The sequence below is a fragment of the Taudactylus pleione genome, unplaced genomic scaffold (genome assembly GCF_031769625.1).
Source record: "Taudactylus pleione unplaced genomic scaffold, aTauple2 ptg000334l, whole genome shotgun sequence".
NCBI lineage: Eukaryota > Metazoa > Chordata > Amphibia > Anura > Myobatrachidae > Taudactylus > Taudactylus pleione.
In genome coordinates this window covers 1,326,878-1,341,071 of record NW_028284735.1, presented here as the reverse complement: position 1 = coordinate 1,341,071, position 14,194 = coordinate 1,326,878, and the positions used below count along the sequence as shown (strand labels likewise).

Genomic DNA, 14,194 nt, shown 5'->3' with positions numbered 1-14,194 from the left:
GCATTCCCCATCGCAGGCAGTGGCCCTCCTCACAGATCTCAATGAAAAAATGGATAAGAACACCGAGATTCTGATGAGGATGGACGCCAATCTGCTACGGGTGGCGGACGCCCTGGAGGAAAATGCTGCAGCCAATGTGAGAATAGCAAATGCCCTGGAGCAGCTCATCCACCTGCGCATGTTGGAGCCGCCCTCCCTTCCTGACGGAACATCAGGGCCCTCCACCTCTGGCGCAACATCGGCCATCCCTCAAAATGTGCCTAGCCCTATGCCTAGGCCAGAGGCAACAACCTCTACCTCTGACCAGGCCAGGCGCAGGAGCACACGGACAAAGTCATGCTCCCAGCAACACCAGGCCAAGCGGACGAAAAGGCATTGACAGCACTGGCTAATTTCCACAAAATCCATCTCTGTGTTTGCCCCATATTTGGCCACACCAAAACCTCCATCTCCTTTCTTGTGAATTTTTTAATTTTTAAGATTTTTTATTTGTTCAAATGACAATATTTTCCTTTTTGGCTGACCCCAAAAAAATTAATATTTGTAAAAATGACATTAATAAAATTTTTTGGCAAATCAAAAAAACAAACAAAAAATTGTTTGCAGTTTCTATATCAACTGGGTAAAAGGGAGTGCAACAAACATACTTAAATACATGATAAAGATCATATACTAAAATATTTGCACCCAAAAAAAAAAAACAGGTAAGTAAACAATAACACAAGCTAAGCAATTAGTAGGTGATTATCTTTGTGTATTTAAACCAAAAAAAAAAAACATAGGTGATTGGTGTTGTGCTCTAAAATAAGTAAGGAAATGTGCCAACAACATGCGCACGAAATATAGCAAATAAAACAATCACATTTCAAATAACATAACAAATGAAACATTTATTAGGTGATTGCTGTTGTAATTTCCAAACATTCAAACAAGTAGGATCACAACATGCGTTCCAAATTTAGCTAATAAATCAGGGCCATTGCACATCACATTATAACAAGTGATCCAATTATTAGGTGATTGGTCTTGTGCTTTATTCAGGAAAATAGCAAATCATCGATTCGCTAAGGGAGCTACGAAGAGACCATTGTCTTTGCGAGATCCAATACCCTACCACAAGCTGAACGAGCAGTCATAATGGAAACTGGATCACACAGTAACGTATCACAACTTCCTTCAAATATTGCGCTCGCAGAAGATAATTAATGTACGCCCAAAAAACGGCTTGACACGCCTGCGTTTTCCAATCTCCACCCCCATCACCACCCATAAACGGACCATTCTGTCAATCAAATTACAGAGGTCACTTCCTGCTCGCTGTGTATACAAGCGAAAGAAAACTGACTGCAAAGATACGGCCGCACATGCGCAGTGAGAACCGGACGCATGCGCGGTTGGAAAACATCGAATGCGTACGAGCGAACAAAGAATTGCGTCTGGCTCTGAATCAGGCCCTCTGTGTGCATATGGTAGCTAATGTGTTTCCTTGTATCCTACAGCTTCGTCAGAGGCTAAATGACTTGGACTCCATTTCCTTGTAATAAATACCCTTCTGATTAGTTAGCAATGGTTTGCACATGTTTACATTACAAGGTGATTGGATATTGATTAAGACTAAAAGATGTGTATCTGCTAAATACATGAATATCAATGGTACGTATAATAGAAACATAAAAAACAAAACATATCAATACATAAATGAACATATATATGGATCCATATAAATATACTTGTAAACCACTCAATTCTCTGTAGGGGGATGTTGCTGGTAATATTGGGCGCCGTACATAGCATGTTCGTTTCCTAGTAACTATGGAAATGAGTGACAAAAATGTCACCTGAGGAACTCTCACTAATGGTGCAGAGTTTTGGCCAGGTTCAGCATAATAGTTTCTCAATCAATCTGAGAACATGTGACGCATAAATCACATGATGAGAGATCGTCAGTACACTGCGGACCAGCTCAATTGTTTCTTGGTAAACATAGAGACAGGTGAGGTGTATAACAAATGGGGAATTTCCACCAATGGGAAAAGATCAGAGTAGCTGACATATTTTGTCACATGAGCATAATGACAGGTGTAATAAAAAACTTCACAACTTTTGGCACCGCCTTTGAGAGCAGCAGAAAATATCAAAACATAAGTCACCGACTCAGAAATACAAAAATGCAAATAAAATTGATCTTACAAACCTGCTCTATCAAATGTTATTTCAAACTCCAGATGTTTCCAGTATGTATGTCCATATGCAAAAAAAACATCAAGAGAAACTATTTTGTCATAATGTTCAACATTAACTTTTCACACCCCAAAGTGTGGGTACTGAAAATGGAATGTGAAAAGTCCCAATCCAGAAGGTTCCTTTCAGGGGTATCAAAAAGTCCCGTGAGGAGCACCCCACATGTATGCTTACTTTTGTAAGGTGTGTTGAAAACCCGTAGCAGTTTCTTTATTGTCTCCCATATGTTGCTCCACAAACAACGTATAGTTTAGGTCCAAAAAGATCCCAAAAATAACAGAGGTAATCACAAAGATGGCTGTGTCACCATCAATTTATTAAATGCATAAAACAAGAACATATGCATGTAAGCAGTATGGGTCACACTGGGCAGACAGTCAGTGTGTGAACACAAAATGGTGACAGCATGAGAAATATGCTTCGGTTTGTGTTTTACTAGACACTTATGTTGAAAAAAGACACCGCAGAGTGTCGAAACACGTCCTAAGTGTCTTTTTATTTCATGAACATCATCTACCCAGTGTGACCCATACTGCTTACAGAGCGGTATTCCCGGGTTCCATCTTCTGCAGAATCCACTATTCCAGATGCGCTCATGTGACACAATGTGCTAGTTTCATTATTAGTGGTAGCTTCCTGTGTGATTCATATTCCATTTTATTTCTATAGTTACCAGAAAAACAATTGAGCTGGACCATCTTTCAAATACGATCGCTCATCATGTGACTCACCTGTCATTTATGCTCAAAATACATCAGCTACAGTACTCTGATCTTTTCCCATTGGTGGGAAAAGTCATTTAGCCTCTGATGAAGCTTAGTTAGGCACAATATGCACATAGAATCTGGATTATTTCTCAAACTAGCACCTCATGGAATACTCAGAAAATAATTGAGTGAGCCATCTGTCCTAAAACTCCTACCCTCCCAAATGACACAGGATTAATAGGAACCCCTTAGTGGATCGCACCAAGTTGCAATATTTTCCAGATACGAAGGGACACCACTTGGGGAAAAGGGTTTTTTCTATCAATTGGACATCATTTACGGCATTCACCTACCTGCAGGTTAGGTCACCAATATCATTGTGTTCCAGTGTGCTACTTCAATCCATTCATTCTTGGATACATGTGCATGTTTCCACTTGGACTTATTATATATTCACATATTTAGTTATTGTCATTCCATTTTGTTGAGACTTTTATGAATGTACATTATTTATTATTTATACATATGATGGTTCCCTCAATATAGACCCATCGCCACATCATATTATGTGAACAAAGTTACCATTTTACAAGTATCAAAGGGCACTGAATTTGCTATTGATTAAGTGAATACAGACACCTGATACCCTTTTTAATACAAAGAAGGACCTCAGGTCCAAAGTAGTGTCAGTATAGGAAATTCTGACAGTGAACAAAACCTTAACAACAATTACCACATGGAGATAATGTGCATGATTTTAGGAAAAGGGGGAATAGAGGGAATGTAGGGTCTGTTTAAAACAGCCAGATTGAGCAAGGAGGATATGTTAGATCCCTTAAAATTGCAGCAAATGTATAAGGGATACCGAGAGTATATTAAAAGACACAATTTAGAGGGTAAACAGTTAAACTGGATAAGGGTGACAGAATCTATACTCTGGGAGAAAGAAGAGGCAGAAATAGAAGAGGCATTTAGAGGGATATCTTTACTTAATTACCCCAGTACAAAAGCTAAGGTCATACACTAGAGATACGATAGCCATTTTACAAATATTGAAAGATTTTAAATGGGAAGAAGATTTTTTCTGGGTGACCATTGATTTCCAGTCACTTTATACGTCAATTGATCATAGGAAAGGAATTGAATCTTGTAAAGAATTCCTTAGGCCAGATATAGAGTTGAGTGAACCTCATAAAGATTTTATATGTGTTTTAATAGATTTTATTTTAAAACACAATTATTTTACGTTTTTGGGTAAGTTTTATCTACAGACCTGCGGGATGGCAATGGGGACAGTTTTTGCACCCAGTTTTGCAAATTTGCACATGGGCAGTTGGGAAAAATCTTTTATTTATGGTGAAAATCCTTACAGTGCAAATATAGCTCTGTATCAAAGGTCTATAGAAGATATTTTGATCGTTTGGAAGGGGCCTAAATGCACTTTTGAAGAATTCATGAGTTTTATTAGCAACAACAATTATAATTTAGCCTTTACATATAAGATTGATAAATATCAAGTGGAATATTTGGATCTGGTATTGATGAACATAAATAATGAGTACAAACAAAGAGTTTTGTCAAACCAGTTGATACTAACTCCTATGTGCATTATGCTCAAAAATGGAAAACAAACATACCCTTCTCCCAATGTTGTAGGGTTAAAAGGAACTGTAGTATCCAAGAACACTGTGAAGCACAACTGGAAGAATACAAGAATAGATTTAGGGATCGGGGATATCTGGAAAAACGAATTAGGGAATCTCTGAATAAAGCAAAGAATACTGAATGTACTGATTTGCTACAATATAAGAATAAAACTAGAGAAAAGAGTGAGGAGGTACTGTTTATTACTCCATTCAATGTGGAAGAAAAAAGAATACAAAGAGTGTTGACGAAACATTGGAATATTTTACAAATGGATACGGTACTCAACACCATTCTTCCAGATAAACCGAAATTAGTTTTTAAAAAGGCTAAGAATATGAAGGATATTCTGGCCCCAAATCAGTTACGACAGATTCTTCCCAAAAACAAGGTGCCATGGGAGAACCTCTGTAAAGGTTTTTTCAGATGTGGCCATTGTAATATTTGTAAGTTCACTCATAATGATACTCGCTCTTTTGGGAATTGGAATGATTCAAAAAGCTATAGAATAAAAGAGTTTTGTAATTGTATGACCACATGGGTCATTTATGTTCTCGAATGTCCATACAAACTTAAATATATTGGTAAAACCAAACATTTACTGAAAATAAGGATACAAGAACATGTTTGGAGGATAAAGAATAGATTAGAAACACACAGTGTCCCGAGACACTTCAATTTGTTCCATAACTCGAATGTGGAAGGCCTTAGATTTAAGGCAATTGAGCATGTGATGTTAGATGAACAAGGTGGGGATTATGAAAATATATTGTCCAGACGTGAAATGTTTTGGATCTATGAGTTGAACACCCTGGCCCCGAATGGTCTTAATGATAACTATGAAATTGCCCCATTTTTATGATCCTTTTATGTGGCTTATGAATATTTTATTGATTTTCATTGAATATTATTGATTTTTATAATTTGTTGTTTTTATTGGTTTTATTTATATAATTTGCCCGTATATGGTATTTTATGTTTAGTAGTTTTTATGATCAAATATTTTTTAGTATGCTGTAGCACTTTATTCCTGTTGATTACTATGTATAAGGGACATTAGAAATGAACATCAGAGTCAATAAGACTGTGAGACTCCAAGGAAATGGCCACCATAATGAAAATGGAGACATAGGAGTGTGAGACTCCAATAAAATGGCCACCGGGACTCTCGCGGGATCTTGAGCCGGGACACCCGTTGTGAATGGAACTGGTGGCAGTGTGACCGCCCACTCTAGTTCAGGTTTGCGCCCATGTACAGGTGCAACACACGCGACAAGGGTCCTGGGCACTTAGTGATGACGCAGATGTCAACCGCGCATACTGAATGGTCTCTCCGGATTTGAGGAAGTTATGACACTTCCGGTCTACTTCCAGTAGATGGAACACAAACCACGATCACGCGGCCCACATGGTTATCAATTATGCTAATAGATAAGAGTATTTATAGGTGCATGAGCACACTAGAAAGTTATTCCTCCTGATGAAGTCCAAGGGTTAAGACAGAAGGACGAAACTCGTTGAGGTACAATATATCTTCTGCCAACCTGGAGACAGTATATTCCAGATAAGCTGATTATTTGAATTTTTTATGTACGGGCATTTGTCTACTATTTGTTTATACACCTGTTTGTGTAGTATTACACTATGTTATTTTACTTTTCCTCCATGCTTGCCTTGAGTTCTATTGGAAATTGATTCCTGGTACAGTGTCAAAAGGAGAAGGATCTGGTGATTTGTTATCCAAGGTGTCCATATGTGAATTATCAAGTGGTGTAATCCACCACATGAGGTACACCTCCAATAAACTAAGGGTGTTAAGTCCTGGTGAAGGGATTCCCCCCTTTTTCTATAAATATTGCACTAGGAGGCGCTCTTTTCCACCTTTTCAGATATATATATATATATACTTTTTTTCCTTAGCATTTTAATTACATATTTCACGTATGTTTCACCTATTAACACATAGCTTTTGCTTTATTCTTATTAACACTTATTAACACTTTAGTCTTTCACTGGTGTGCTTCCCTGGGGTGGCTAGCCTTCACCGGCTTTTTGGGGTTCTGCACTCCAGACTTTGACCAAGTATTAGGGACCTCCAGTATCAGAGAAGCCATGACATGGCCGGGGGGGCTTAGCCATATTTTTGCACATAAATGCAACTGAGATCTCTAAATTAACTACCACCATGTAGTTTTTTTAATTTTATTGCTGATTTCATTCTGAGTGCTGGGGCTGTTTCTTGAATAGAATAACCCCTCCCTTATATGCGTCTGAGTGATATTACTGAAGTGATTGAGCAGCTACCAACATGTATTGCTATTCTTCTAGTGATATACATTTATTCTCTAGTCCCATTTTCAATAGAATTCCCAATTCTTCAAAGAATATTTTTGTAGGATCTCCCTATAATTTTATATAAGAGACTGAATCCCTTAGTAGATTTGCTTCTTCAATATAATATTTACAATCTAGAACCACAATGCCCCCTCCCTTATCTGCACTCTTTATTACCAGGTTTATATTTGCAGTAAGATTTTTTTAGGGCTTCTACCTCTACTTTATTTAAACACATTTATGTATTTTCTTTCTTCAAGCTATCTGTATCTGTTTTTATCATCTGTGAAAATAACTCCAAATATGGTCCTTTTGATTCCACCGGATAGAACGTGGATTTTGGTTTTAACCCTGAGCTTTGTTTGGTTATATTACCCTCCTCCCAGTTTTTTATTGGTGCCCTTTCTCTTCTTATAAAATGCCTGTTCAAGGTAAAGTGTCTTATACAGTACTTGTCAAAAGTCTGAGCACACCCCCTGAAATTGAAAAGAAGCTTGTTTATCGTACATTCTGCTACTTGTGTATGAATGGAGTATGATGAAAATAACAAAATACATTATTTCTGTACAGATGCAACCCGGAAAATCAATAGAAATGTGTAAAAAAATTAGTATACTATAATAGTGGCCACAGTAGCCGTGCCGCTTATACTCCTAAAAAATGCCCACGGTAGTGGTGCCACTTATACATTATCAACATGTGATTGTGCTGTTTGCTTACATTCCAAATTGTCAACAATTTTCCTGAAAGATCCAGTTAGTCAAAAATGGCCAAAAAGAACTGAGTTAAGTGTGGAAACACGTGCTCAAATCATTGTTTTGAGGGAAGAAGGTTAATCTTTGCAGCAAATCCACAAACAGTTGAAGGTATCTGTTGTGGCCATGCAACAAAAGAAAGTCAAAAAACGCTCGAAATGTTACAAGAAAACTAACTGGTCATCCAAAAACATCAACTGTTCATGAGGATAACTTCATTGTGACTACTACAAGTGTAACAGACATTTGACCGCTCCAGAAATAGGAAGTGAGTTGCAGAAAAGTCATTCCCAGCCTGTGTCTGATAGGACGGTGGCCAGGCGCTTGCAGGAATATGGCCTTAGTGGTAGGGTTGCGGTAAAAAAAACACTTCTATGTGCTACAAACGTAGCAGAAAGGTACACATGGGCTAAGAAGCATAAGGATTATACTGAGGAACAGTCGAATCAAAATTTGTACTTTTTGGCTCGCATCGCGGGCTTTTGTGCGTCATCATCCAGGTGAGCGCTTTCTCCCAGACTGTGTAGCACCAACAGTTAAGCATGGAGGAGGCAATGTGATGGTTTGGGGATGTTTTAGTGGGCAACCAATTTGGTGACTCAGTCAGAATGGATGGAATAATGGATCAAGAATTGTACCACAACCAATTAGTCATCATGCGATTCCCTCTGGAAGGCGACTTGTGGAACAGAACTTTGTTTTCCACCAAAATAACGATCCAAAACATACATCCAAGTTGTGTACTAATTATTTGCAAAAGAAACAAGACACTCAAGTGGTAACAAAAATGGAATGGCCACCTCAATCACCAGATGTTTCACCCATCAAGCTTTTGTGGGAAGAACTAGACAGGGAAGTCCGAAAACAGATGCCTACCAACACTGAGGGCCTCTGGGAGGCTCTTCAAAGCTGCTGGAGTTGAATGGATACCCAAAAGCTGGAAAAATTAGTAAATAGGATGCCAAGGATATGCAAAGCGCTTATCAAAGCTAAGGGTCATCACTTCAATGAAAGCAGACTACCTAAAACTACCTAAATAAACTTGCCTAAAAGTCAAAACAAGTATTTTTGTTTCCTTATTGTTCAAACAGTTGTTTATTTTGTAAACAAAGCCAATAAGACAGGTTTTATTTTGTTACTATGCAGTTAAATTGAAAATTCCTTAAAATATACTGGAGTGCTCAGACTTTTGACAAGTACTGTATATAAGTTTAAATCTATGTATAAATTAAATTTATTTTCATGACACGAAGGAGCAAAATTTCATTATTTCTTTAAAACTTGTTTTTCTATGGGTTTTAGGGGAATTTTTGATAGATTGAATATCCCTATTCATTGTTTATTATTTCCAAATTTCTTACGATTGGTTCCCTTCTTAGCTCTTTTCCCTCAAGCTCTTCCCACCTTCTTTTTTGTCTGATTGGGGTATTTGTTAAATGGTCTGTCCTTATTTTCTCATAGATCTGGGTTTCTTTTCTCTGAGGTTCCTACTTAGTTCTCTTTTACCCCTGCACCTATTGCTATTTATTCTTATTTTGTTTCGTACTGTATGTCTTTCTTTAGGAATTTCTCTGTTTTTTCTCATCTCCCTAATGCTTATACTTGTACATAATCATGAAATTTCCTCTTTATCATGAAACTTCCTCTTTATATACCAAACTCTTACTTTATTATTAAGTAAATATCCTTATCTCTTTGATATTTGCACAGCTTTGTATCTATTACTTTGTCTTCTTTCTGTATAACTTTCATTTTAATTTTACTATTCAATTTGTTAAAATCTTGAATCCTTAATCGGTTCTAACTGCACATCTAAATTCTCTAGTTCTTTTCAACTTCTTTTAAGATTTTTTTCTGTTCAAATATTAAAAGGCACATTAACTCAAAAGAACATTAGTCTAATATACGATGCCATTCTTTCATAAATTTTAATTTTCATGACCAATGGTAGGATTCTTCAAAAGCTTTAAGCCACATTTTATGTAGTTCTCTAGACCTACAATATCCCACCAGGTTTTACTTTGTCTAAATAATAATTTTTCTAATTCCCTTAATAGACTCTCATTCTTATCATTCGATTTACTTGTTTTTTCCACAATGCTAGAGCTACCATCATCATTAAAAATTCTAGCACAGTCATCTGAACGTTTGTCTCCTATATTGCTATTTCTAAACATGTTGGTCAATTAAACAGCAAATGTATTTAATATAACACTATCATAAGATATAGTACTTCCACTATATTTATATTAACAGAACTACCCTGCGAGATATCAGGAACATTGGAAATGAGGAGCAGAGACCAAATTATATTAAGAATTTAACAGATAGGAGGACCCTGTGCTGTTTTCTATGTGGACCAATTTTGTACCATAGGTTTTAAGTTTGATTATTTTTATGTTTGAATTGTTTATTTTATTATGTCAACTAATTGTTTGCTGCATTGTACACATCCATCCCGCATATAGGTGGTTTATATAGTGTCCTAAATGTATTGTTAAAAGACCCAAGATAGAGAAATAAATAAGGTAATAGCTGAGTACATATGTGAAATCTTTGAGTTTGTGCTTAAGCACAATTACTTTACTTTTTTGGATGAGTGGTACATACAAATGTGCGGCACAGTGATGGGAACTGATTTGTGCCCAGAGCTTGGCAAATATTTATATGGATAACTGGGAAACTATGGTTGGAGAATGTATTTATTTACAAAAGATATATAGACAACTGCCTTATGGTATGGAAAGGGGACGGAAAATCAATTTAAGAAGTTTATGGAAGAACTGACCATGAACACTTCGGGGTAAATTGACTAAGATCAAATTAATTTAAATGAGGCAATATTGCCAGTGAAATGCATATTCAAAATTGACTCAATGCTAAATACAGCAGAGTTTGTTTTATTTAAATCGGAAAACTCAGTCGAGAACACTTGAAACTCGGATGAGAACATGTGTTCAGACAAATAGACCATCGATCCAACTCCGCAGAATTTTGCCATAGACATCAATGGGACCTCAAAATTTACTAAGGATTTGTATTTGTCATCACAGACGAAAAATAGTGCAAATCACCAATATAAACCAAAATAGAAATCTCAAATAGATTTCCCCATATAAAATAATGGGTTTTGGCCTAAATGTAAAAATGCATTTTTCTCTTAAACGCAATGCATTGCACATCAGTCTAGTTGGTCTTGGTCTTCAACACATTGTGTGAAATTGTGAGTTGTCTGTGTTTGCTGAGAGAGGAGATATATCAGGGAACATCTTTTCGCATTCCCCATAAGAAATAATGTTTTTTTGCAAAAAATTAAAGGATGCATTTTTCTTTTAAATGCAACATGGAAGACAAACCATTTCACATCAGTCTAATGGGTCAACACATTGAGTGACATTTTGAGTTGTCTGTGTTTGAGAGAGGAAATTTTTCAGAGAATATCTTTTTGCTTTCCCCATAGGAAGTAATGAGTTTTTGCAAAAAATGAAAGATTGCATTTTTCTCTTAAAAACAACATGGGAGACAAACCATTTCAAATTAGTCTAGTGGGTCTTGGTTTTCAACACATTGTGGGAAATTTTCATTTGTCTGTGTTCACTGAGAGAGGAGATATTTAAGAAATTTTTTTGCTTTCCCCATAGGAAAATATAGGTTGTGTATTTTGTTCAACAAAGATTTTCAAGGTCACTGATGAATACAGAATTTACAGAATATAGAATAGCACAAATGCAATTTATTTTGTGATGATAACAGGGCAGCTATCAGACATTACAGGGTCTCAACACTTTGTGGCTGACTTGAGTACTAAATAATTGAACTTGCAAATTAACTTCAAATAAATGAATTGCTTAAGGTTGCTGGATTGCAATATGTTATGGGGGGCTCCAGGCTTCAACAAACAGAGACCTCTATGTGACAGCCAATTCCTATCACTCAGAGATACTGGTACTAGGCAAGGTACTGTAGCTAGAAATGTAGTACTAAGTTAACTTTGATTCATGTGTATTGGCTACCTGCATGGAAGATGATTCAGGTGGATAAGGGTATGTGACTTATCCACATGCCTTTAAAATTCCATTTAGACATCAACCTCCTGATATGTCCCTTGCATGCCCATAAGAGTTTCCTGCATGCCTTCAGACCACTCACAATAATCATTACATGCCACAGGACCTCCTCACATTCCATGTGACTGTTTTATAATATTCACAAACTGAGGGGCATATTTATGAAATGTTTCTCAGTGGGTCTAATCTCAGAGTATAAAGCAACACACCGGGTTTTGCACTTAATAGTAATGCTGATTTAAATTTTGAGGTCAAACCCACCAAGAGTCAGTGGCTTTCAATAGCTGCTGCTTCATAAATATACCCCTGAGACTAGATCTGATGTAGGGAGCAGCCAGTCCAGTGCCAGCAATAGGGATTCTTTAATCTATCTTCTCTACAAAAAATCCACTGCACCTCTTTATTTCTTTAGATTATGAATAAACTCCAAACCATTAATTGACTTGAATGGTAGCAGATGTAATAGCTCAGAATCAAAGTTAATTTTATAACTTACTTGACTTTAAAATCCCCAGTGTCAGGCTGACAGTCACTAGAACCACGATAATGGTAATAATGATGAGTATTGGGAAGTGATTATATTGATGTTGTCTGATTTCTAGACAATCTAAAGAGAGAGAGAAAGAGAGAGAGAGAGCATATTATGATATTGGAACTCCAATATGTACAAGAACCTTATACATAAACACATGGAGGTTTCCAGTTGAAACCCCTCAGGCCCTTTGTGTGGATTTGAATCAGTGTACCAGAACAGAGTTCAACTACAAGCAAGAAGAAACAAGTAATTGGTCATGAAAAGTTTAAACGTTTCATAATAAATATACATACATAATATAACCTGTAGGAGAATGAAGTGAGGAAGTAAGATAATAAACTGTTTGGATACACTGTGCTAAGGAAGTGGTGTCACTCCACTGGGTGACAGCAGAGTAGGTAAAAAGGGTGTATGGTCTCACTGTAAGGGGACGTAGTCTCGTGGTAAGGGGCATGGCCACACTTCCCTAAACCCCCATTTTAGTTTTTCTGGGGGGGACCCAGAGATGCAGACTGCCCCCCGGGGACCAGTCTACTTGCAGTGCCACCTCCCTCACTTAATGCTACAGTGCACCATCCAGAGGAGTTGACATTTTGGTGTCACCCCTTGGCGGGTGACACCCGGATGAGGCCCGCACCCCCCTTGTGATGCCACTGGGTGAAGATAAGGAATGTTAGACATATTGGGGCTGATTCCAGGTCACAAGCAATTCAACCATATTGCATGCTCAGAAATAGATGAACTATTCAACTGTATGCAAAGTTGGTCACATCTGTGCAGTCGCACTGCCTCTATACACCTACTTGTGAAAATAGCCATCATAAATATCAGGACACATTTGCACTAGCCCTAGCCATAGTGCAAGAAATCCATCTGAAATCAGATGGATCTGCATATGCTCACCTCTGAAAAGCCCACTATTCCATCTACACATTCGTAACATGCCTAAGTGTGCACTCCCACTTGCCACCATAATATCAGCTCAACTGTAAGTAGGGATGCAGTTGAGATGCATTCCACTCTTATTTGCCCATAGTCACTCAAAGTTGTGCATGCAGACTCTGATGTGTGCGCAATTGCTAAAAATTGTGAGATTCATCTACAAAGCAAACTTGTGTACAGCTCTGAATCAGGCTCTGTATGACCTCACCTCCAGCCACTAGAGGCTGTAATTTGCTCTTGAACTTATTTTACCTAAAATGGCTAGTATTACCACCATCTTGGCTTTTCTATTTGGGCTTATAAAACGGCACTTTATGAATTATTATTTGAACTATAATTGCTCTGCTATATTTTTCTGAAACTGTTCCTGTTGGTTTCCTTGCTACTGTGTACCTGCTTGTGTGACAAGCTTACTCTTCACTACACTGTATGTATGCCAGCCCTGCTACAATCTTACTACCCACTTTGTGTGCCAATTTGGCTTAATCCAGACTTAATTTTCTCTCTTGAGTTGCTTCTAGTACAGTGACTATGTGACATTAACCCTATGGAGCATTGGGCTTTAGCAAAACACACATATTGTGGTAAGAAGATTTTGGTGTTAGCATAGAATCTGGACTGGAGGCCTAATGAATAATTTAGTTTACCCACTGAAGAGGTATACAGTGAGAAAAACTAAGCACACAGAACATGTGGATCCCTGACAGATAGAAGAAGTGGAGGAAAGGATATATAGTAGGGATGCTGAATGAACATTTGGATTGGTAGGAAGTGAACCAGGAGAGCATTATCATCTGTGGTGTGAAGTGTTTGATGTAGAAGAGGGTGAGCAACACTGTTAAAAGCAGCAGAGTGTTCCAGAAGAATGAGTATGGAAAAAAGCCACCGTTAGACTTTGCTGTAAGTAGATCATTGATCAATTTTTTAGGCCAGTCTTAGTGGAATGTTGAGGGTGGAAGCCCAGTTGAA

The 14,194-nt window shown here is 37.5% G+C and overlaps 1 protein-coding gene across 1 annotated transcript in view; it reads right to left on the bottom strand.

Moving 5' to 3' along the window:
* The window catches only part of MFRP (membrane frizzled-related protein), a 681,594-nt gene that overhangs the window by 220,852 nt on the left and 446,548 nt on the right, over window positions 1-14,194 (bottom strand). Inside the window, exon 3 of the mRNA XM_088443796.1 lies at window positions 12,245-12,355. Within this exon, the coding sequence (XP_088299922.1) occupies window positions 12,245-12,355 (111 nt within the window). The remainder of the gene's footprint in view (window positions 1-12,244; window positions 12,356-14,194) is intronic.